General features: G+C 36.9%; 4 protein-coding genes across 8 annotated transcripts in view; all 4 read left to right on the forward strand.

The window, feature by feature from the left end:
- LOC127972959 (tripartite motif-containing protein 16) overlaps window positions 1-23,560 on the forward strand; it is a 60,012-nt gene that overhangs the window by 14,157 nt on the left and 22,295 nt on the right. The window lies entirely within an intron of this gene.
- On the forward strand, window positions 3,397-14,125 carry LOC127972957 (E3 ubiquitin/ISG15 ligase TRIM25). Of its 4 annotated transcripts, XM_052576992.1 has the most exons (8): window positions 3,397-3,698; window positions 9,199-10,219; window positions 10,479-11,080; window positions 11,273-11,368; window positions 11,550-11,783; window positions 11,883-12,036; window positions 12,163-12,222; window positions 12,437-14,125. In XM_052576992.1, the coding sequence occupies exons 3-8, from the start codon at window positions 10,520-10,522 to the stop codon at window positions 12,979-12,981; spliced, it is 1,650 nt and encodes a 549-aa protein (XP_052432952.1). In that variant the 5' UTR covers window positions 3,397-3,698; window positions 9,199-10,219; window positions 10,479-10,519; the 3' UTR covers window positions 12,982-14,125. The 4 variants fall into 4 exon arrangements, with proteins under 4 accessions (XP_052432952.1, XP_052432951.1, XP_052432954.1 ...); XM_052576991.1 differs by lacking the exons at window positions 3,397-3,698; window positions 9,199-10,219 and adding an exon at window positions 5,335-5,482 and having other exon boundaries at window positions 12,437-13,840; XM_052576994.1 differs by lacking the exons at window positions 3,397-3,698; window positions 9,199-10,219 and adding an exon at window positions 5,351-5,482 and having other exon boundaries at window positions 10,482-11,080; window positions 12,437-13,841.
- On the forward strand, window positions 5,341-9,202 carry LOC127972960 (E3 ubiquitin/ISG15 ligase TRIM25-like). Its single transcript, XM_052576999.1, has 7 exons — window positions 5,341-5,482; window positions 5,745-6,346; window positions 6,550-6,645; window positions 6,824-7,057; window positions 7,189-7,342; window positions 8,140-8,199; window positions 8,323-9,202. The coding sequence occupies exons 2-7, from the start codon at window positions 5,786-5,788 to the stop codon at window positions 8,850-8,852; spliced, it is 1,635 nt and encodes a 544-aa protein (XP_052432959.1). The 5' UTR covers window positions 5,341-5,482; window positions 5,745-5,785; the 3' UTR covers window positions 8,853-9,202.
- On the forward strand, window positions 18,322-23,374 carry LOC127972967 (zinc finger protein 501-like). The gene is made up of 3 exons (XM_052577007.1): window positions 18,322-18,561; window positions 20,785-21,600; window positions 21,853-23,374. The coding sequence occupies exons 2-3, from the start codon at window positions 21,546-21,548 to the stop codon at window positions 23,049-23,051; spliced, it is 1,254 nt and encodes a 417-aa protein (XP_052432967.1). The 5' UTR covers window positions 18,322-18,561; window positions 20,785-21,545; the 3' UTR covers window positions 23,052-23,374.

The raw sequence follows: 23,560 nt of genomic DNA on the forward strand, positions 1-23,560 counted from the left end.
GTGTAATGACAGGATTAAACCACTGAGTTAATCATAAGTGTGTTTCTTGCTGTCTCTTTAGTGTCATGTGTTCATGTCGTAAAGCCTCTAGAGCCAAAGACTCCAGATGATTTTTTGTCGTGTAAGTAGAGCAAACACTCATCAGTTGATAAATATCAGTGGAAATGATCAGTTACAATGTGACCATTTAAAAAAAAAAAAACTGTGAATTTTGTCTAATATTTGTTTTTGTCCTTTTTTTTCTTTGCACAAAAATAAAATAGATACAAAAAACATATACTGTGCAGGGAGAGGCATAAAACCCAAAGGGCTTATTGAGAGCCTCCACCTAAACAATGAAAAGAAACAAACTCATGGAACTAAAAGAAAAAAAAGTACATTTCAAAAACAACTATATAAATGCTAATAGCTACAAATTACATGAAATACTTAAAAAGACAAGCTAGATTATTGTAGTGCAGCATTTAAATGATATTTTATACATCTTTTATAACATATTAAAGAGGATCTTTTTTTGCTTAATAAGATAAATCATTCCATCATTTAATACCCCTAAATCTAATCAAGTTTTGACCTCCACAAGTGAGAACTTTAAAATGAAAATTTGAAAATTGATGAGTCAAATAACAGTGAATTTACTTTTTTCATATATTCTAAATTGCTCTGGAAAGTTACCCGCACTTGAATATATCTTATACATAAAAACACATATTTGAAAAATATTAATATCATAAATGGGAAGAACCTGAAGCTTATGAAATAAAGAAGCAGATTGAGTATATTTGTTTCATTAGGGGTTGCAATCCTAACAAAACGCATCTGAAGAACAATTTTCTTTTCGAAGAATAGAAGGAAAAGTAATCGCCCAAACAATATCACAATATGAAAGATACGGATAAATTAAACTATAATAAAGCGCAAGAAGACACTCTGTAGTAACAAGATGCTTAACCCTCCTTATTATACCAGTAGATTTTTTTTTTTTTTTTTTGTGCTCACGTATTCAGCTTGTTCTTTCCAATTCAAAGTCTCATCAACAAACGCTCCAAAAAATTTGGCAGTAGACACTCAAGGCACCTCAATAGACTTCATAATAATTTTTGATAAATCCTTAGGGTATTTTTTTCCACTAAAGATGATAAAATTAGATTTTTTATATTTAAAGATATTTTGTTTAAATTAAACCAATTATCATAAGCAATTAGACCATCATTTGCATTCTTAATCGTTTAACTGAGGTTGTGTGTGAAAGAATATCTGAAACATTCGACAGGTCATTTATTTAAATAAGAAATAGTAATGGTCCAAGTAGGGACCCCTGAGGAACCCCACAGAATAGACTTGCTTTGCTAGAATAGCAACCCTTAAAACAAACAAACTGTCTTCTATTAAAAATTTAGTTCATCAACCATTTATAAGTAAAATCACGAAAATCATATTTATACAACTTTTTCCATGAAATATTATGTTTAACTGTATCAAAAGCTTTTGATAGGTCCAAAGAAATACCACAAACAAATTCTTTATTTTCAAGTGCAAGGGTAACCTTTTCACTCAGATGTAGCAAAGCCATATAAGTAGAGTGTTTTTTTTCAGAATCCATATTGATGTTTATAAAGAATAGTATTTGAGTCTAAGTTAAAAATAATCTGTTTATATTTTTTTCTAAAATTGTTGAGAAACATGGCAAAATAGATATAGGTCTATAGTTATTAAAACATTGTGGATCATCTGCTTTAAACCGAGGAATAACTTTAAATCCTCTGGTACAATTTTTAAATCCTCTGGTACAATACATGTTTTCAAAGAAAGAAAAAAATATGGCTGCAATATTATCATGACCAGTTGGAGATAATTTTAATTCATCAATAATTTCACTTATCTCCTGAATTTCAGGTGGCTTAAAAATAGAAATAATAGGAAAGTTTCCTGATACGTAATCAAGGGGTACACCACTACCAGTAGGGATATTATTAGCTATAATTTATGGCCAACATTAACAAAAAACATTACATTTTTGAGCTACGTCAAATGGAACATTAAAAGAATTTTCACCATCCACAAAGTATGAAGGTAACTCCGAGTTAGTATTTTCTCTTTGCAGCAACTGACTTTCCATGTAGATACAATATCATTTGAGCATTTCTTAAAATTTTCAACAATGTATTGCTTTTTTGCAGATCTAATAGAATGGTTATATTTATTTCTGTAAGATTTATAAACACCATGGGTGAGAGGAGTGGGATTTAAAACATATTTACTGAAGTTTAATCTTTATCATTAACATTTTCCATAAACTGACTGTAAACCCAGACTTATTAAAGTCCTTACTGTATTTCTTTGCAGAACTATTGACTGAAAAGCAATTATTAAACTAGAACTAATAACAGTCATAAATTGTCGATATGCTCTATAAGCATCATATTCCTTAAACAGATCATCCCAAGAGGTACTAGAAATCAAATCTTTAAATTTAGAAATATTTCACTTACTCATAATTCTCTTTTGTTGTATTTCTTTTGATAATTTAACTCTATTAACCCTATTTTAAGAATAGTGAAATACAGGAAAATTATCAGACAAGTCTGAACATAAAACACCAGATTTAATTCCTTTACTTTGTTTAAATATTATCAATTAACATTGCAGAATGTTCTTTAACTCTTGTAGGTTTATGAATAAAAGGAAAATAATAACTAGAATAAAGAATATTTAGGAAATCTGCAGTAGGAGTATCAAATTTAGTTTTTAAGAGATGTATGTTAAAATCACCTAAAATATAACAGTATTTATGCTCATTGTGAGACTATTGATGCAAACTCTTAACACTTGCATTCCTTTGTTTTTGTCCTTCTCAGATTTATGTCAACTTCACCTGGATCTAAACACTGCACAAAAAAACCTCAAACTGTCAAAAGATAACAGGAAAATATCATGTTCAAATGTAGTTCAGCAATATCCTGATCACCCAGAGCGATTTGACTCGTTTCCATACATCATGTGTAGAGAGGGTTTGTGCGGTCGCTGTTACTGGGAGGTTGAGTGCAGTGGGAACAACTGGGCTGTAGCAGTTTGTTACAAAGGATTTGTTCGTAAAGGAAACAATGATGAATATAAACTTGGCTTGAACAAAATATCTTGGAGATTGGGCTTTTATCTACAGAATTTCTGCTTCTTGCATGATAAAGCACAGGTTCAAATCCCTGCTGACTCTAGAATAGGAGTGTATCTGGATCACAGAGCAGGAACTCTGTCCTTCTACAGCGTCTCTGGCACAATGACTCTCCTACACAGAGTCCAGACCACATTCACTGAACCCCTCTACCCTGCATTTTATACTGATAGTAAATCATCTGTCAGGATCATAGAGCAGAGCAGAGGAGAGCTGAGGTAGACCGTTGATTACAATTTAGATTTTGAATTCTTAAAATAAGTATGTAAAAATGAATGCATTTAAATCAAAATGTAGTTTGTAGTTTGGATATACAAAAGGCATGACATTTCTTACTAAGTTTAAACAATGAAGAGGCCTAAAGAACACTCACTTAAAACTCTTAAATTAGACTGAAGAAAAAAATGCAGTTTATCATTACATTTTCTGAAATCAGATTTTACATTGGTGTGCGTGCATGTGTGCGTGTGTGTGTGCGTGCGTGCATGTGCGTGTGTGTGTGTGTGTGTGTGTTCTCTTCAGCAAGGTTGTTATTTACTGCATCAGTTTATTATCAGACCGCAGTGTAAGAAGTGAAGAAAATGTCCAGCTGCAGAATCTTGTCGACTAAATATTTACATCTCATATTGTTGAGAAAATAATCATATTTTGCGCATCACACATTTAATAAATGCAGTAGATATTTGGTTTATCTACAGCTACTAAAAGGACCTTGTTATAATAAGACTAATTCTAAACCTTACTATTCAATATTGTTTAAAAATTTCAATAACTTGTCTCAGGACAACGGTTAGCTTGAATTCACTTTTTTTTTAAGTGTTACATAACTATGTTTTCTGATGGTTTCGAAAAACAGTTGACACTGTGAAACTTTATAAAAGAGATGCATTTAAACAAAAAATCTGTGTACTGTAGTAGGTTTGTGTGTTTAATTGAAAAATAATTATATGTTTTTCCTTGGCTAAATGCATCATTAGAAATGTAATGAACTTGATCAAATAAAACCAAATTAAATATTGCATTTGTGTTTAAAAAGATTAATTTGATTTCAAACTTGAAATATGTGACCCTGGACCACAAAACCTTAAGTCTTTAAGTTGCAAGAGTATATTTGTAGCAATAGAAAAAAAAAACATTGTATGGGTCAAAATTTTATTTTATGCCAAAAATCATCAGTATATTAAATAAAGATCATGTTCCATGAAATAAATTTCCTACCATGCATATATCAAAACTTCATTTTTGATTAGTAATATGTATTGCTAACAAAATCATTTGGACAACTCTAAATAGGCCTACAATTTTTTTCATTAGTTAGAATTTTTTTATTTATTTATTTATTTTGCACCCTCAGATTCCAGATTGTCAAAATTTCTGTTGCGCTTCTTCACAGCAACTGAATAAATATCTGCTCTAATCAGAATCAAAAAGCATTAATTTATTTAAATCAGAAATTATTACAGGTGTTCTGTCGATTTATCCTATGCTGTCAGATTTTCCTACCTCCCACCAAAACAGTGGGTAGTACAATTCCACAACGAAAATTCTACTGTAAAGTTATGGTTTATTAATGTCTATACCTACCACAACCCTAATCATACCCTTACAGTACTGCAAATACAGTAATTATGTGTTATATTCGCGGTTGTAGCTAAAAGGGATACAGTTACAGGAAACCAACAATAAATATTATTTTCTACCAATAAGATTGCGTTTTTATTAAAGTCTACACCTACCCCAGCCCTAAACCTACCCTTACAGTAATGCAGATACATTAAATATCGTCGTTTAGCATGAGACAAAGGACGCGATATTGATGTGCGCGTGCGCAGTAAACCCGTGTAGGAAAATCTGACAGGGTAGGATAAAATGTCAGGACACCGGCAGGTTTGATGCCAGTGTGATTGTCCAACCAACATGAAATTATAATTGATTTAGTCATTCTACACAGAGATGGCTGAAAGTGTGTTAATGCTGTTAAAACAAAGATTTTTTTTTTTTTATCTGTTATTAGACACATTATTCAAGTAGTCTGATTATTAGTGTTGAAATATACATATGATTCTGAGCAAAGTACAGAGGGAGGAGCTACGAAACTGCCAAGTCACGTTCTCACAAACACAATACGATCTTTACTTTCTCTCTCTCAACATCAACACATCTGAACACTGAAAACCCGGAAGTGTGTGGATTCCAGAGAAACGAAACCTTTTCCCTGCTACACGAGCTTCTGCTTAAGGATCCTCACTGATCTAGTTTGGCTGAAGCTGTAGAGGAGCAAATATTTACTTTTCTTTTCTGTCAAAGCAGGTAAGAACTTCATAGAATCCTTAAATATTAATTTTACCCATGTCTTTTTGCTTGCGGTAAAAAGAGCATTAAATTATTATTCTATGCTCGATAATTATATGTTAGTGTGTATGGTGCATGTTTATTCTTTTGGTTAAAAGTGAAGCATTTCGTATTATTGTTTAATACACAAAACTGTAAGCAACTTGTAGATTAGACATGCTTTTTCATTAATGATTTACATGTGGATTTATGTTCTCTTTCTTTATTGATTTACTTCTAGCAGAGCAGTTTCTATTAAAGGTATAAAGTATCTGCAAAGAAATGGCTGAATCTGCAGCGAGTCGGTATGAGGATCAGTTCATCTGTTCAGTGTGTTTGGATCGGCTGAAGGAGCCGGTGACGATTCCCTGTGGACACAGTTACTGTATGAGCTGTATTACTGACTGCTGGGAGCAGAAGGAGCAGGAGCCGCAGTACAGCTGTCCCCAATGCAGAGAGAGCTTCAGTCAGAGACCTCTCCTGAAGAAGAACACTCTGATAGCGGAGATGATGGAGACGCTGCAGAAGACGTCTCTACAAACGGCTGCTGTGGACTGTGATGTTTGCACTACAGAGAAGAGCAGAGCTGTAAAGACCTGTCTGCAGTGCTTGGCCTCCTTCTGTCAAACTCACCTGCAGCCTCACTATCAATCTCCTGCGTTTATGAAGCACAAACTAGTCCAAGCCTCCAGAAACATTCAGGAGAACATCTGCCTCAGTCATAAAAAACCTCTGGATATTTTCTGTCAGGATGATGATCAATGCATCTGTTATTTGTGTATGATCGATAACCATGATGGCCACAGAGTGGTGTCTGTGGATTCAGAATGGACTAATAAAAAGGTATACATTTATATATCAATGATTTTTAGAAAATGCAAATATTGTATTAAAAATAATGTAAATAACAGTTATTATGTTTGTATTGGATATATTTATATGCTGTAATTTTGATTCAACTTGTTAAACCCCTTTACCAGAAAGGAAAGGTATTATGTCTATTTTTTACTATTGTTTTATTAATTTTTATATCTTAACATCCTCAGAAAGAGTTAATGGAGAAAAAGGCTGAATGTCAAAAGCTAATCGAGGAGCGTGAGAGAGGCCAGCAAGATCTCAATGAAGCTGTGAAGTTCCTAAAAGTATGTTTCTTTAAGTGTTCTTTCATTTTATTAAAGACTAGTTTGTTTAAAACACAGCTATTTTGAATTCAACAAAGGTAGATGGTGACCAGTGCCCTTTAAACTAAAAAAGAAAAGCTAATAATTTTTATAAAAGTATTGAAAAACAATTCATGGTGTTCTTTTTGCCTTTTGTCAGAGTTCAGCAGAAGAGGCCGTGGAGGACATTGAGAAGGTCTTCACTGAGCTCATCTGCTCTCTGGAGAAGAAACGCTCTGAGATTAAAGAGCAGATCAGAGATCAGGAGAAGACTGAGATAGATCGAGCAGAGAAACTTCACAAACATCTGGATCAAGAGCTGACTGAACTCAGAAAAACACAAGCAGAGATTGAGAAACTTCTGATTACTGATGATCAGATCCATTTTCTGAAGGTAATGATGAAGAAAGGTTGAGAATCTATGAAATAAAACTCCAGTGTCCTATGCTTGTTATGTTTTGAAAAATATATATTTTGGATGTCTGTCTGAATTATTAAGTCTAAATTATTCATTTCTCATTTCAGAGCTGTCAGTCTGTGTGTGTTTTACCCACATTGGAAGACGTTCCCAGCTTCATTCAACACACTCATCTGTCTTTTAAAGACATTTCAATCTCAGCATTCAGAGAAGTTTTGGAGGACGTCTGTCAACAACAAACAGCCAGAATATCTCAAGAAGGTTTGAATGTTTTAATATGTTGTATTGTCAGTCATGAATGAAATCTAGAAGTTTCTTACTAATTTTGGGCGTACTGATTCCAAGAATTGTAGATGTTTTGATTGAGCATGTCACAGTTTCTCAAAAAATATGATACATTTCATAGAATCTGTTTTTTTTTTTTACATCCATTTGTAAAGTGAAGATATGTAATCCATTAATCTCCAGAAAAAAACACCACAAAGACATGATTCTCTTTATCCCCTGAGCAGTTTACAACTATTATAAAGGGATAGTTCACCCAAAAATGAAAATTCTGTCATTAATTAATTCATGTCGTTCTAAACCTGTAAGACTTTGGTTCATCTTCAGAACACAAATTAAGATATCTGTGATGAAATCCGAGCGCTCTCTGACCCTCCCACAGACAGCAAGAATCCTTACATGAGATTTTTGCTACATTCAAAGATTCATTAAATACATTTCAAAAGATTTCGAAAAACATTATTTATTTATAAGCTTGATTCGATGTAAAGTTCTTTGACATTAAATGGAGTATTTAAACATATTTTGCACTCCTTTGTTTAATTATATGAAACTTTTGACTGCTTTGGTTAAGTGCATTGTGAAAAAACTGGACATGATGGATTTATATATTTATATATTATATATATTTTGGAACTCAGCATCATTACATTAGGTATTCATAGGCCTTTTTTGCAAATCAGCTGATTTATTTTTTAAAAGATGCATATCTGTGTAATGATAGGATTAAACCACTGAGTTAAACACAAGTGTGTTTCTTGCTGTCTCTTTAGTGTCATGTGTTCATGTCGTAAAGCCTCTAGAGCCAAAGACTCCAGATGATTTTTTGCAGTGTAAGTAGAGCAAACACTCATCAGTTGATAAATATCAGTTTAAATGATCAGTTACAATGTGACCATTTTGGAAACAAAGTGAATTTTGTTCAGTATATGTTTTTGTCCATTCCTCCTTCTCAGATTTCTGTCAACTTCACCTGGATCTAAACACTGCACACAAAAACCTCAAACTGTCAGAAGATAACAGGAAAATATCATGTTCAAAAGTAGTCCAGCAATATCCTGATCACCCAGAGCGATTTGATACATCTCCCTACATCATGTGTAGAGAGGGTTTGTGCGGTCGCTGTTACTGGGAGGTTGAGTGCAGTGGTAATTACTGGGCTGTAGCAGTTTGTTACAAAGGATTTGTTCGTAAAGGAAACAGTGGGGCCTGTAAACTTGGCTCAAATAAAATATCCTGGAGATTTTCCCACAACTATTTCAGTCATGACGAGAAAGAAGTCTCAATCCCTGCTCTCCTCTCCTCTAGAATAGGAGTGTATCTGGATCACAGAGCAGGAACTCTGTCCTTCTACAGCGTCTCTGACACAATGACTCTCCTACACAGAGTCCAGACCACATTCACTGAACCCCTCTACCCTGCATTTTATACTGATAGTAATTCATCTGTCAGGATCATAGAGCAGAGCAGAGGAGAGCTTAGGTAGACCGTTGATTACAATTTAGATTTTGAATTCTTAAAGTAAGTATGTAAAAATGTATGCATTTAATCAAAATCTAGTTTGGCCTGAACAAAAGGCATAAAATTTCTTATTAAGCATAAGTAATGAAGAGGCCTAAAGAACACTCACTTAAAACTCTTAAATTAAGCAGAAGAAAAAATTGCAGTTTATCATTACATTTTCTGAAATCAGATTTTGAAGTGGCTGTGTGTGTGTGTGTGTGTGTGTGTGTGTGTGTGTGTGTGTGTGTGTGTGTGTGTGTGTGTGTGTGTGTGCGTGCGTGCGTGCGTGCGTGTGTGTGTGTGTGTGTGTGTGTGTCCTCTTCAGCAAGGTTGTTATTTACTGCATCAGTTTATTATCAGGCCGCAGTGTCAGAAGAAGTGAAGAAAATGGCCAGCTGCAGAATCTTGTTGACTATATATTTCCATCTCACATTGTTGGGAAAATAATCATATTTTGTGCATCACTCATGTAATAAATGCAGTAGATATTTGATCTGGACCTTCTTATAATAAGCCTAATTCTAAACTTAAATAGTCAACATTGTTTAAAATTTTGCATAACTTTTCTCAGGATAATGGTTAACTTTGAATTCACTTTTTTTTTTTAAGTGTTTCATAACTACATTTTCTGATGGGGTTGACAAACAGTTGACACTGTGAAACTTTATAAAAGAGCTGCATTTAAACAAAAAAACTCATCTTGTCAGTGTGTACTGTAGTAGGTTTTTGTGTTTAATTGAAAAATAATTTATATGTTTTTCCTTGGCTAAATGCATCATTAGAAATGTAATGAACTTGATCAAATAAAACCAAATTAAATTTTGCATTTGTGTTTAAAAAGATTAATTTGATTTCAAACTGGACCACAAAACTTTAAGTCTTACGTTGCAAGAGTATATTTGTAGCAGTAGAAAAAAACATTGTATGGGTCAAAATTATTGATCTTTATTTTATGCCAAAAATCATCAGTATATTAATTAATCATTTTACACACAGATGGCTGGAAGTGTGTTAATCCAGTTAAAACAATGATTTTTTTTTTTTACTGTTATTAGACACATTATTCAAGTAGTCTGATTAATAGTGTTGAAATATTCATATGATTCTGAGCAAAGTACAGAGGGAGGAGCAACAAAACTGCAAAGTCACGGTCTCATAAACACAATATGAACTTAACTTTCTCTCTCGCAACATGAACACATCTGCAAACTGAAAACCAGGAAGTGTGTGGATTCCAGAGAAACAAAACCTTTTCCCTGCTACACGAGCTTCTGCTCGGGATCCTCACTGATCTAGTTTGGCTGAAGCTGTAGAGGAGCAAATATTTACTTTTCTTTTCTGTCAAAGCAGGTAAGAACTTCATAGAATCATTAAATAATAATTTTACCCATTTTTTGCTTGCGGTAAAAAGAGCATTAAATTATTATTCTATGCTCGATAATTATATGTTAGTCTGTATGATGCATGTTTATTCTTTTGGTTAAAAGTGAAGGATTTCTTATTATTGTTAAATACACAAAACTGTAAGCAACTTGTAGATTAGACGTGCTTTTTCATTAATGATTTACATGTGGATTTATGTACTCTTTCTTTAATGATTTACTTCTAGCAGAGCAGTTTGTATTAGAGTTATAAAGTATCTGCAAAGAAATGGCTGAATCTGCAGCGAGTCGGTATGAGGATCAGTTCATCTGTTCAGTGTGTTTGGATCGGCTGAAGGAGCCGGTGACGATTCCCTGTGGACACAGTTACTGTATGAGCTGTATTACTGACTGCTGGGAGCAGAAGGAGCAGGAGCCGCAGTACAGCTGTCCCCAATGCAGAGAGAGCTTCAGTCAGAGACCTCTCCTGAAGAAGAACACTCTGATAGCGGAGATGATGGAGACGCTGCAGAAGACGTCTCTACAAACGGCTGCTGTGGAGTGTGATGTTTGCACTACAGAGAAGAGCAGAGCTGTAAAGACCTGTCTGCAGTGCTTGGCCTCCTTCTGTCAAACTCACCTGCAGCTTCACTATCAATCTCCTGCGTTTATGAAGCATAAACTAGTCCAAGCCTCCAGAAACATTCAGGAGAACATCTGCCTCAGTCATAAAAAACCTCTGGATATTTTCTGTCAGGATGATGATCAATGCATCTGTTATTTGTGTATGATTGATAACCATGATGGCCACAGAGTGGTGTCTGTGGATTCAGAATGGACTAGTAAAAAGGTATATATTTATAAATCAATGATTTTTTGAAAATACAAATAATTTAATAATAATATTGTAAATAACAGTTATTATGTTTGTACTGGATATATTTATATGCTATCAATTTGATTCAACTTTTACCAGAAAGCAAAGGTGTTATGTTTATTTTTGCCTATTTTTTAATACATTTTTGTATCTTAACATCCTCAGAAAGAGTTAATGGAGAAAAAGGCTGAATGTCAAAAGCTAATCGAGGAGCGTGAGAGAGGTCAACAAGATCTCAATGAAGCTGTGAAGTTCCTCAAAGTATGTTTCTTTAAGTGTTCTTTCATTTTATTAAAGACTAAAGTTTGTTTAAAATACAAGCTATTTTGAATTCAACAAAGGTAGACAGTGAACAGTGGCCTTTAAACTAAAAAAGAAAAGCTAATAATTTTTATAAAAGTAGTGAAAAACAATTCATGGTGTTCTTTTTGCCTTTTGTCAGAGTTCAGCAGAAGAGGCCGTGGAGGACATTGAGAAGGTCTTCACTGAGCTCATCTGCTCTCTGGAGAAGAAACGCTCTGAGATTAAAGAGCAGATCAGAGATCAGGAGAAGACTGAGATAGATCGAGCAGAGAAACTTCACAAACATCTTGTTCAAGAGCTGACTGAACTCAGAAAAACACAAGCAGAGATTGAGAAACTTCTGATTACTGATGATCAGATCCATTGTCTGAAGGTAATGATGAAGAAAGGTTGAGAATCTATGAAATAAAACACCAGTGTCCCATGCTTGTTATGTTTTGAAAAATATATAAATCTGTCTGAATTATTTCAGAGCTGTCCGTCTGTGTGTTTTTTACCCACACTGGAAAACGTTCCCAGCTTCACTCAACAAACTCAACTGTCTTTTAAAAACATTTCAATCTCAGCATTCAGAGAAGTTTTGGAGGACGTCTGTCAACAACAAACAGCCAGAATATCCAGAGAAGGTATAAAAAAAAAAAATAAAATAAATCAAAAAGCTTTTTAATTAAATATAGGCTGATTTATTCATGCTGTCTTAGATTTAATTTAGAAAATAATGCATTTGATTGTCTTTCTTACCTTATCTGTAGTGTCAAAGGTCCATGTTGCAGAGCCTCCAAAACCTGAAACCCCAAATGAGTTTTTGCAGTGTAAGTTGAGTTTTATTTTATACAGTGTTTCCTGACACTATTGCAGAATGATAGTAAATAATATGTATTATTTATGTATATTACCTATTGAAAAATATAATTTGTCAGTTTATTGCTGTTGTAAACTATTAAAAGTTGACATTTTTTGCGGAAGGCTGGGGTGGGAGGCACAGCACTTAATATGAATATTTATTTTTTCCTTCATCTTCATCAGATTTCTGTCAACTTCACCTGGATCCAAACACTGTGAACAAAAATCTCAAACTGTCTGAAGGCAACAGAAAAGCATCAGATTCAAATGAAGTCCAGCAATATCCTGATCACCCAGAGCGATTCGATGTATATTCCCATGTCCTGTGTATAAAGGGTTTGTGCGGTCGCTGTTACTGGGAGGTTGAGTGCAGTGGGAACGACTGGTCTGTAGCAGTTTCCTACAGAGGAATTAGTCGTAAAGGAAAAATTAATGACTGCCGACTTGGGTTTAATAACAAGTCCTGGAGACTGACCCAATGTTATCAGGATTTCTATGTCAGACATGATGATAAACAAGTCCGTCTCTCTCCTTTCCATTCCTCTAGAATAGGAGTGTATCTGGATCACAGAGCAGGAACTCTGTCCTTCTACAGCGTCTCTGACACAATGACTCTTCTTTACACATTCCAGACCACTTTCACTGAACCCCTCTACCCTGCGTTTGGGATTGGAGAAGGTTTTATCAGGATCATTGAGCAGAAGAGAATTCTCCAAACCCACAAATAAAAGACAAGCGAAATTTCCTAAACTCACTATACCAAGACTATACAGAGTGGCAGTTCATCATTGAGACAAAAGGTGTCAACTTTAGCTTGTCAATTTACAGAAAGGTTTTCATTTTTGTGTGAACTGAGCTGACTGCTGTGACTTTGCTATTATTTCTGAATTAAACGGTTTTTATTTTAACTTTTTTTGAGGGATCATATAAAATAATATAAATACAACTATGTTTTTGTATTAAAACCTGCATAAAAATATTATTAAGGCATGTAAATGCAATTTACACAGTATAGACTGCATTCTGCATTCATACTGGAAGCAATTGATGTTATGGCATATGCAGTATGATGAATATGGTATGTAGTGTATCCATGTAATTGAGCAGAATAGAATAGAATAGAACAGAATAGAATATACTTTATTTTCCCATTTCAGGGAAATTAATCTTGGACAACCATGAAAAGGCCAGCACATAACATTAAACTCACATATCACATTACAACACACCAAATTACAAATTACACATACCAAATATATTAAAAAGTTACAATATGCCAAACAATATTAACTGTCTGCAGGGTTCTAAATTAACTTTTTTGATCACCAGCCAATGTGGCTGGTAACTTTCTAAAGTTACCAGCCAATCAGAATTTCCACTAGCCATTTTTTTTCCGGTAAAAATAACAAATTATGAGTGCCACTGAATGCATTTGATCATTTTATTAACATTGTTGGCATGAAAAACTTCCGTTTATAAACCGTACTCACGAATTCATAAACTGTTACCTTGGTTTAACAAATCGTGCCCACGAATTTCCAATCCGTGCGCTCAGTTTTTGTAAACCGTACCCTCGGTTTTTGAATCCGTACCCACAAATTCATAATCCGTGCGCACACTTTCGCAATCCGTTCCCACCGTAAACCGTACTCACGGATTCATGTAGCAAGCTCCTGTTAACATACAGTTTTATTGACTATTATTATGTGGAATAGGTTTAATAATAATAAAGGAATAATCTTATAATAGCAACTGATTATTATTGTACAATAAACCTGGCATTGTGACTAACTCTGGAGTAATTTTTTCCTCTGTTGTAAATTGTTTTGGATAAAAGATTCTTATGCATAACCTGTATAATAATATATAAGTTATTTTTATCATTTTAATTTGTAGGCTAAATAAATGAGTACAAGAAAATAATTCATGAATTGCTTTATTTTTAAATAAACTTTGACAGTTTTGTAAATGCTTATCTACAATTCTTTCTTAACATGCATTTTTCTGATTTTATTATACTAAGCTCCATCCACCCCACCTGCCGGAGTTAGATGCATGTTTCACTGTTAATGTTATTAATAAATAATGAGGCCGAAAATAACATTGCATTCAGTTAGAGAGAAAAGGAATGAAAACATAACCGGCATATTATTTGTTTTGTATTGCTTTTTACCCTTATTTTCTTTTTAGCGTTTTTTTTTTCATAAAATACAGGCGGCTGTGTCTTATCCTATTTGTCACGGTTTTACGCTGCCTGAAGGAATACGGAGTCGAGGATAAACGGAATAAGGTTTTTAATATATCCAACACAGGGGATATCCAACATGGAGCACAGAGGTAGACACACGTAAGTAGCAAATGATCACAAGTGAGAAGACCCGACAAAACAGAACTGAAGGGACAAGGCTTATGTACAACAGATAATTGGGGAAACACAGGTGGATGGAATCATTAAATTAACAGGGACATGGAACACATGAGGAAGATAATGGACACACCTGGGAACTAATCAAACACGGAAAGACAGAAACTGGGTCACGGGCAAAAACACATTAAATGAGTCCAGGTGTGTGACAGTACTCCCCCCTCCCGGTAGGTGCGTCCTCGCACCGTAGAAACAACAGGGGGAGGCGTAGGTGGGAACTTGGGAGGAGGTTCCGGTGGAGGACGGACTTCCAGGAGGGGGCCAGCAGACAGGGACCACAGAAGGAGGAGCCAGGGAGGAGACGGAGGAAGGAGCCAGGGAGGAGACAGGAGCAGGAGGAGCCAGATGGTCCACCAGAGACCAGCCAGGACGGAGATCCAAGGTGGAGTCGACGGCGGGAGGAGCCATGGTGAAGGAAGGGTCGACGACACCAGGGGGCCGACAGGCGGAGACTGCACCGGTGGGTGAGGAGCGCAAGATGGAGCAGCACAGCCGCAGAGCCAGGGGGACGTCGAGGTTCCGGAGGGCCTAGGTGGAGCAGAAGGCTCAGGCGACCAAGGCGGAGGCAGGGTCCTGGCAGACCGATGTGGAGCCGGAGCGACCGAGGATGGAGGTGGAACCGGAGGGAAGGAGGAGCCTGACAGAGCCGGAGGGATGGAGTGACGAGGTGGAACCAGAGGAGTGGAGTCCCGAGGCGGCGGATGGTCGACGACTGACCAAGGTGGAGCCGGAGGGACGAGGGAGCCCGGTGGAGCAGGTGGGATGACAGGCCACGGTGGAGACGAGGGAGCTAAGAGCCAAGGCGGAGCCGCTGGGTCGAAGGACCGAGGAGGAGTCCAGGGCTCGGAGGCTGGAGGCGGAGACAGGGCCTTAACACGCCAAGGCGGAGCTGGAGACTGGCAGTCCAGCGGCGAACCACCGCGCCCCGATGGCGCGGACTGAGGGTGAGCTGCGGGACTGACTGGCACCAGAAGGGATGGCGAGGAACTGGCTGGTCTAGGAGGAGGAGAGAGGAGAAGGATGGGAGGAAGGACAGGAGGATCAGGACTGGACGGAACCAGCGAAAGAGGAGTAGAGGGACCAGCAGGTTTGAGAGGAGGCGGGAGAGGGAGGCTGGGAGGGAATACAGGAGACACAGAAGATTCAGAGCTGGGCGGAACCAGCGGAGACACAGAAGATTCAGAGCTGGGCGGAACCAGCGGAGACACAGAAGATTCAGAGCTGGGTGGAACCAGCGGAGACACAGAAGATTCAGAGCTGGGCGGAACCAGCGGAGACACAGAAGATTCAGAGCTGGGCGGAGCCAGCGGAGAAACAGAAAACTCAGGGCTGGGCGTAACCAGCGGAGAAACAGAAAACTCAGGGCTGGGCGTAACCAGCGGAGAAACAGAAAATTCAGGGCTGGGCGTAACCAGCGGAGAAACAGAAAACTCAGGGCTGGGCGTAACCAGCGGAGAAACAGAAAACTCAGGGCTGGGCGTAACCAGCGGAGAAACAGAAGATTCAGGGCTGGGCGTAACCAGCGGAGAAACAGAAAACTCAGGGCTGGGCGGAACCAGCGGAGAAACAGAAAACTCAGGGCTGGGCGGAACCAGCGGAAATGGAGCAGAGGAAATGACTGGAGGAGGTAGGAGTGGGAGACTGAGAGGGTATACAGGGGAATCAGGGCTGGACGGAACCAGCGGGGAAACAGGAATATTAGGGATTACCTCCGTAGACCAGTCCATCAGATCCAGAACTTGCTCCATATGACTTTCAGAGACTGTATACAGCTCACCCTCAGTCGCAGGAGTGTGGGCAGGGCTTTCCTCCACGCCCTCGATCTCCACGAGGACTCCCACGATGCACGGTGTTGCCGGCTCACACACCTGGTCAGTCGTGCTCTCGAGATCCTGTTCCCTGACAGTGGATGGCTCGGGCTCTGCGGCTGCGGTGGGCTCTGGCTCCGTGCGGCGTGATGGTGGCTGGCTGGTCTCTGGGTCGGGAGTGGGGCTGGCGAGGTCCTCTATGGGGCAGACGGTGAGAGGTGACCCATTTCTCGCCAGAGTCCACTCCACGTATGCGGCGAAATCCTCTCGAGGACCATCTTCGGACGACAACGCTCTGCATTTGGAGTTCAGGCTGGTGTTGTAGAAGGTGCAGAGCGCGCCGTCCGGGTAGCTGGTGGCATTTGCTAATAGGAGAAACCATCTGGTGTGGTCCTCGAGAGAGCGTTCTTCCTGCTTCAGCAGAAGGATGAGGAATTCGGGACGATAGAGGGGATCCATAGAAACACTAAGAAAAGAAAAGACTTTGAAAACACAAAAACAAAACGGAGGGAAGAACACGCAGTTTTCTATTTTCTCTTATTAGGTCGGGTCTTCTGTCACGGTTTTACGCTGCCTGAAGGAATACGGAGTCGAGGATAAACGGAATAAGGTTTTTAATATATCCAACACAGGGGATATCCAACATGGAGCACAGAGGTAGACACACGTAAGTAGCAAATGATCACAAGTGAGAAGACCCGACAAAACAGAACTGAAGGGACAAGGCTTATGTACAACAGATAATTGGGGAAACACAGGTGGATGGAATCATTAAATTAACAGGGACATGGAACACATGAGGAAGATAATGGACACACCTGGGAACTAATCAAACACGGAAAGACAGAAACTGGGTCACGGGCAAAAACACATTAAATGAGTCCAGGTGTGTGACACTATTGGTGATTAATGTAATAATCACTATTAAAATAAACGCTAAAAAGAAGACTATTTGTGAATGCTGATCGTGGACTCATTGGATACTATGAAAAATAATGTTTAATAAACAGAAATGAATCTGCCGGTGGGGGCGGAGCTACAAATGCGTGTCAGTTTACAAATACAAATCCGAGGGAACGGATTGTGAAAGTGTGCGCACTGATTATGAATTCGTGGGTACAGATTCAAAAACCGAGGGTACGGTTTACAAAATCTGAGCGCACGGATTGGGAATTCGTGGGCACGGTTTGTTAAACCGAGGGAACAGTTTATGAATTTGTGAGTACGGTTTATAAACTGAGGGGACGGATTGCAAAACCGTCGTCACGGATTGATTTTTTTTTTCTCCTACAGGTGACGTGCGGGGCTCTCCGTAATATCCTCATCCCCTGCCTCGTTCCTCTTTTTGCCCCCAGAAATCTGTCCCAACCACCGCCACATTTAGTTTAATCTTAATTTTTTTCTAACTCCCTCCTCTTTCAGTCTATGCTCCCTGCTCTGGCTCCATTCGTTCTTTTTCCTTGTGTTTTCTGATGGACGCTATTCGTTTCCATGTTTTTTTCGCGCTGGTTTCACTGCAAACTGCGTGCAGACAATGAGCAGCATATGAAACGTCATCACGTAGCATTACAGCACAGTGTTCATGGGAAATGTACCCTTACGAAAAATAACCATGGTTTTATTATAGTAAAACTGTAGTAACCCATGGTTTTTTGGCGTATTGACTGCCATTTGTAAAACCACAGATTTACTACAAATACCATGGTTAAACTATGGTTAATATAGCAAAACCATGGTTAATTTGAGGTTACCATGGTTTAACTACAGTAACCATGGTTTTTTGATTTTATTTGTAGTAAAACCATGGTTAATTTTCGTAAGGGTAGGAAGTGCTGCCAGGGGGATAAATGACCGAGAACAGAGCCTCATGTCATGCATCACCAGCCGAACTGGCTAGTAAGTTTTAATAAACACCCGCCAAAATAAATTTTAACCCGCATTTGGCGGGTTGGCGGGTGTTAATTTAGAACCCTGACTGTGTGTACTAATTGTCTCAGTAAACATTTACCTGCTGTTGATATCTGTATTTAAAAGTGATAAACAACAGTATTCAGCTTGACAAAACTGACATTCTTGTATCCCTTGTCAAAAAATCCTAAAGGATTCCAATAAGAAAACTGTACAGGATTCTAATTGGATTTTCTATCATATTTTGGAACCGTTCCTATAGGATTCTGATAGGAATAGTCTTGTAGGACAAGACATAAATATCCTGTAGGATCATTCCTATAGGATTTTAATGGGATCCAGTTGGGTGACTGTTTATATGGGATTTTTTTTTTTTTATTCTAAAGGTACACTTTTCCATTGTATTTGTTTTATGAACAAATAGTACTTGCAGTTTGCCTAAACTCACCCTGATGAAGACATTGTTCATTGTACGTTGCACGACCTTCAGTAACATTGTAAAAAACATAAGAGGTGATTTGTGCAGCAATACAACATTAGTGCAAAAACTTCTAAGGGACTGGTAATGAATTGATCACACGCACACACAATATGTAGAACTTGTGCTTCCAATGTAAATTATTCACACTAAACCAGTTCTAGACCCAAAGGGAGGAACATATCTATAGTGAGGAGGAACATATAAAGTGTATACAGGAGACCAGAAGTTGAATATAAAAATAACACTTTACTGTAACAACAACAACAATAATAATAATAATAATAGCAAATACAATCACATCACAACACAGAACAATAAAACATCAAACAATATGTAGAATATGATATTGTAACTCAGTATAATACACCTCAAAGGGAACTTAAACTGTTCATTTCATTTAATACAGTACTATTTGTGTGTAATGTAAAAACAGAGAAAAAAAAAACTGAAAAATATTGTATCAAATATATTTCAAAGCAATAATGCTCTGTCACATGAACATATGCACGATTACTTCCTGGTTTTAGATAAGCCAGCTCAGTCATTTCGAGTCGTACTGTGCTTTAAGGGGAGAGCACTTTTCTCAGCTTCTCTACAAAATCTATTCACAATTTGAAAAAAAATCTTTGTTAATCTAAGAGGACCAAACGTCCACATTTACCATTTCAGAAATGACAAACGCGAGTGTTAAATATTACGCTGGTAAATCTGCTAAATTTTTCTGGACTCATTGCTTCGATTGACAGTAATAACGGAAGACGCCATCTATTCGCCATCTATTCTCTTGTCATGCGTGTCTTCATGTACACACAAATATCACGGGAGAACTGTATCATGTCAAACTTTTTAACTGGAACATAAAACCTAACCTGCACAGCAGAACATATTAATCCATCAATACAAATAAAGCGGTACACAAAACCGTAAAGCACAATTCAAAACGCTCAAAATGTTGGCAGAACAGGCATTTTGTACTCGATTTTATTATAAATGGCATACATTATTATTTAATATAATAATATAATATACTTTTTAGAGTCTTTCAATACATTTTTAACAAGTTTAACAACGTTAATCACTCGATTTCTCAGCTTCCTCACCTGACCGTTACCGTTCAAATTATGCACGCTACAGTGTCACGCGCACTACTACGTTCGGATTTCTTAAAGGGGAAGCGTCACGACAAAACCATTATAGATGTTTGTGTTTCTATGAATTCTTAGTCACATGTAATACATTTTAACTTATTCAGATATTATATCAATTAAAATATTTTCCTTACTGTATTTTGATTTATATATATATATATATATATGTATATATATATATATATATATATATATATATATATATATATATATATATATATATATATATATATATATATATTTGTGTATATGTAGGCTGCATTTTTATGGGTTATAAATACACACACACACACACACACACACACATACACAGTGCTACTCTAAAAAAGTTAAGTTACTCTTAAAAAGTAATTAACAGAATCAAATAAGATCCTACAGGACAAAGTGAATTTCCATTTAAAAATCACAATGTCCAATACAAATCAATAAAAGATCACATGAAAAAATTAAATCCCATTAAATTAAACACAATATCCAATAAGATTCTAAACATCAAATAAAATCCTACAGGACAAAGTGAAATTCCATTAAAATCAATCAGAATGTCCAATAGGATTTTAAGGATCCAGTAGGATCCAATAGGACAAAGTGAAATTCCATTAAAATCAATCAGAATGTCCAATAGGATTTTAAGAATCCAGTAGGATCCAATAGGACAAAGTGAAATTCCATTAAAATCAATCAGAATGTCCAATAGGATTTTAAGAATCCAGTAGGATCCAATAGGACAAAGTGAAATTCCAATAGGATTTTTTGACAAGGGATAGTAGTAAGCAGATGTGTCAACAAAAATGTAGAACAAGATTTTAATTTGTATATTCCAAAGGTTGACTGGATTGGTGAAAAACATTTAATTATTTTGACCAGTAGCTTACATCTCACATAATGACAAAATAAAGTTTAACTCTAGGTTTTAAAGCATGAAGTGTGTGGATTACTAAAGTGTGCAGACTTTGAGTAGTTGTGTGAGGTTCCCCCAAAAATTATTTATCCGTAAATGCAGCATGTGTGTGTATTACCAAAAATATCCAACAGGTGGCAATCATCCACTGAAGTGTTTTCTAGTTTGCCAGACACAGATACAAAAAGAACAAACAGAGTATGCGCAGAAGACAGTTGTGTGTTGCCAAATCCGCGGTTTTTAAGGAATACTTTTAAACTGTTTAGCGGAATTCCTCTTCTTTTGTTAAGTCTGTGCTTCAAAGCGATTTCTTCAAGAGGCAAATTCAAACAAAACGAAACCGCTATAGGCTAATATTGATTAGCAATTCGGCTTGTTTTGTTTACCACACCTGGCAACCCCACCAGCTAAAGCTAAAGCTAAAATGTTAAACGTTCATCTTGAGTATAGAGTGAAAATCTCAAATGAAGGTAAAGTTAATTTACTGTAAATTGTTTCTGAATTCCACAACAGTCCACCAATGAAGGTTAGCAATATTCCCATCATCCCATCGGAAGAGGAACTCTTGCTCTGTAACATACGTATGTAAAGACTGAGTTAATTAAAGAGGAGATTGATGACATGAGTGATCCAGAAACATCCAGAATGAATCATGAAGATACTGAGGAACCAACAGGTTGGTGTCTGTTTGATTCTTTATTATTAACGGCTCAGAAACATAAATGTATTTACATTATTTCAGCAAATCAGTGAAATTATGAGCAATATACCAATGATAAATAATAGAGAAAATGCATAATAACTATAGCAGTTGTCATCCACACTTGGACATGGAAATGACATCTGATACTTCGGACATACTGTTGCTTTCTGCTCTTAAATCAGCTTCACTTTAACTATTTTTAACTATTTAATATTTTCTATTTAGATTGGATGGAGGTGAAAGAGCAAAGGCAGGAATTAAATGAGGAGGTGGAGCATTGTAGCTTCAAAACTCAAAGAGGAAAATCAAAGAAGCAGCACACCTGCTCACAGTGCGGAAAGACTTTCACACTTAAATCAAGTCTCAGTAATCATATGTGGCACCACTCTGGAGAAAAACCATTTAACTGTGATACATGTGGTAAAAAATATACTTCGATATCAAACCTAAGAGCTCACATGAAACTTCATTTAGATAAACCTTATGTTTGTTCTATCTGTGGAAAGACTTTCACACTTAAATCAGGTCTCAGTAATCATATGTGGCACCACTCTGGAGAAAAACCATTTAACTGTGATACGTGTGGTAAAAAATATACTTCGATATCAAATCTAAATCTTCACATGAAACTTCATTCGGATAAGAAGACTTATGTGTGTTCTGTCTGTGAAAAGACTTTCTCTCAGCTTAACTATTGTAATCGGCATCAGAAAACACACGATGAAGTGAGAGATCACATGTGTTGTGAGTGTGGGAAGAGCTTTACTACAGTTGGACAGCTGAAGCAGCATCAGCGAATTCACACTGGAGAAAAACCTTACAAGTGCTCATATTGTGACAAGAGCTTCTCTCAACCTGGAAGTCTGAAATCACACGAGCGAGTTCATACTGGAGAAAAGCCGTATCGATGCACTCAGTGTGGAGAGAGTTTCAAATATTCAACAGTTCTCAATGAACATCTTCACATTCACTCTGGAGAAAAGGCATTTAACTGTGATCAGTGTGGTAAAGAGTTTTATTCACCATCACAACTGAAAAGACACCAGAGAATCCATACGAACTGGAAGCCTTATGTGTGTTCTTATTGTGGGAAGAGTTTTTCACTGTTGCCCAGGTTTATTCTTCACCAGAAATCACACACCGGTGAGAAAAATTTCATGTGTAGTGAGTGTGGAAAGAGATTTACTACATCTAGTCAACTAAAATGCCACCAAAGAGTTCACACTGGAGAAAAACCATACAAGTGCTCATACTGTGAGAAGAGTTTCTCCCAGTGGACACAGCAGAAATCACATGAACGGATTCACACCGGAGAGAAGCCGTACATTTGTACTCAGTGTGGAGACAGTTTTAGAAATTCAAACTCTTTAGTGCTTCATATGAAAAAGCATTTTCCATCGAATCCCATACATTCCTCCAGTTAGTTAGTTTTTCAGGTGCTTTAAAGACATGACAAATATTCATACATTTAGATCGGCATCAATAATTGCATTGTTTCTACATTTGTTTAAAACTGAGAATGGTGCAAAACAGCATGAAGAAAAACAAAACATTGTAACTGATAAAGAAACAGGTGGCACTGAAGATTAAAAATGTATTAGTAAAAGTCAATAAAATATGAGTGCTTCGGAAACTTATAAGCCATTTTCCTATATAAGCATATTTAAATGTTAAATTATGTTAGATTCAGATTAAGTAAATGTTTAAGGTACAATAAACAAGTTTTTTAAATTCTGAACTGCTGAAACTTTGTATAACGAGTATAACTTGTATTCCTCAATTGTAAGTCGCTTTGGCTGAAGGGTCTGCTAAATGAATAAAATGTAACTGTAAAGTACCACAAAAATTGTGGAGATTTTTTCTGTTATGTTGGGGGACTGCAAATGTTTTGAATCAAATGAATCTTACATTTATATATTTTTATTTGACTTAA

This window comes from Carassius gibelio, chromosome B15 (genome assembly GCF_023724105.1).
Source record: "Carassius gibelio isolate Cgi1373 ecotype wild population from Czech Republic chromosome B15, carGib1.2-hapl.c, whole genome shotgun sequence".
Classification (NCBI taxonomy): Eukaryota; Metazoa; Chordata; class Actinopteri; order Cypriniformes; family Cyprinidae; genus Carassius; species Carassius gibelio.

Excerpts from the sequence above, each read along its gene's own strand:
- LOC127972960 (XM_052576999.1), top strand. The coding sequence starts at position 5,786 with ATGGCTGAATCTGCAGCGAGTCGGTATGAGGATCAGTTCATCTGTTCA. Across the intron at positions 6,646-6,823 it reads AAGCTGTGAAGTTCCTAAAA|AGTTCAGCAGAAGAGGCCGT; the intron begins GTATGTTTCTTT and ends GCCTTTTGTCAG. Across the intron at positions 7,058-7,188 it reads ATCAGATCCATTTTCTGAAG|AGCTGTCAGTCTGTGTGTGT; the intron begins GTAATGATGAAG and ends TTCTCATTTCAG.
- LOC127972957 (XM_052576992.1), top strand. The coding sequence starts at position 10,520 with ATGGCTGAATCTGCAGCGAGTCGGTATGAGGATCAGTTCATCTGTTCA. Across the intron at positions 11,081-11,272 it reads CAGAATGGACTAGTAAAAAG|AAAGAGTTAATGGAGAAAAA; the intron begins GTATATATTTAT and ends TAACATCCTCAG. Across the intron at positions 12,037-12,162 it reads AGCCAGAATATCCAGAGAAG|TGTCAAAGGTCCATGTTGCA; the intron begins GTATAAAAAAAA and ends CCTTATCTGTAG.
- LOC127972967 (XM_052577007.1), top strand. The coding sequence starts at position 21,546 with ATGAGTGATCCAGAAACATCCAGAATGAATCATGAAGATACTGAGGAA. Across the intron at positions 21,601-21,852 it reads AGATACTGAGGAACCAACAG|ATTGGATGGAGGTGAAAGAG; the intron begins GTTGGTGTCTGT and ends TTTTCTATTTAG.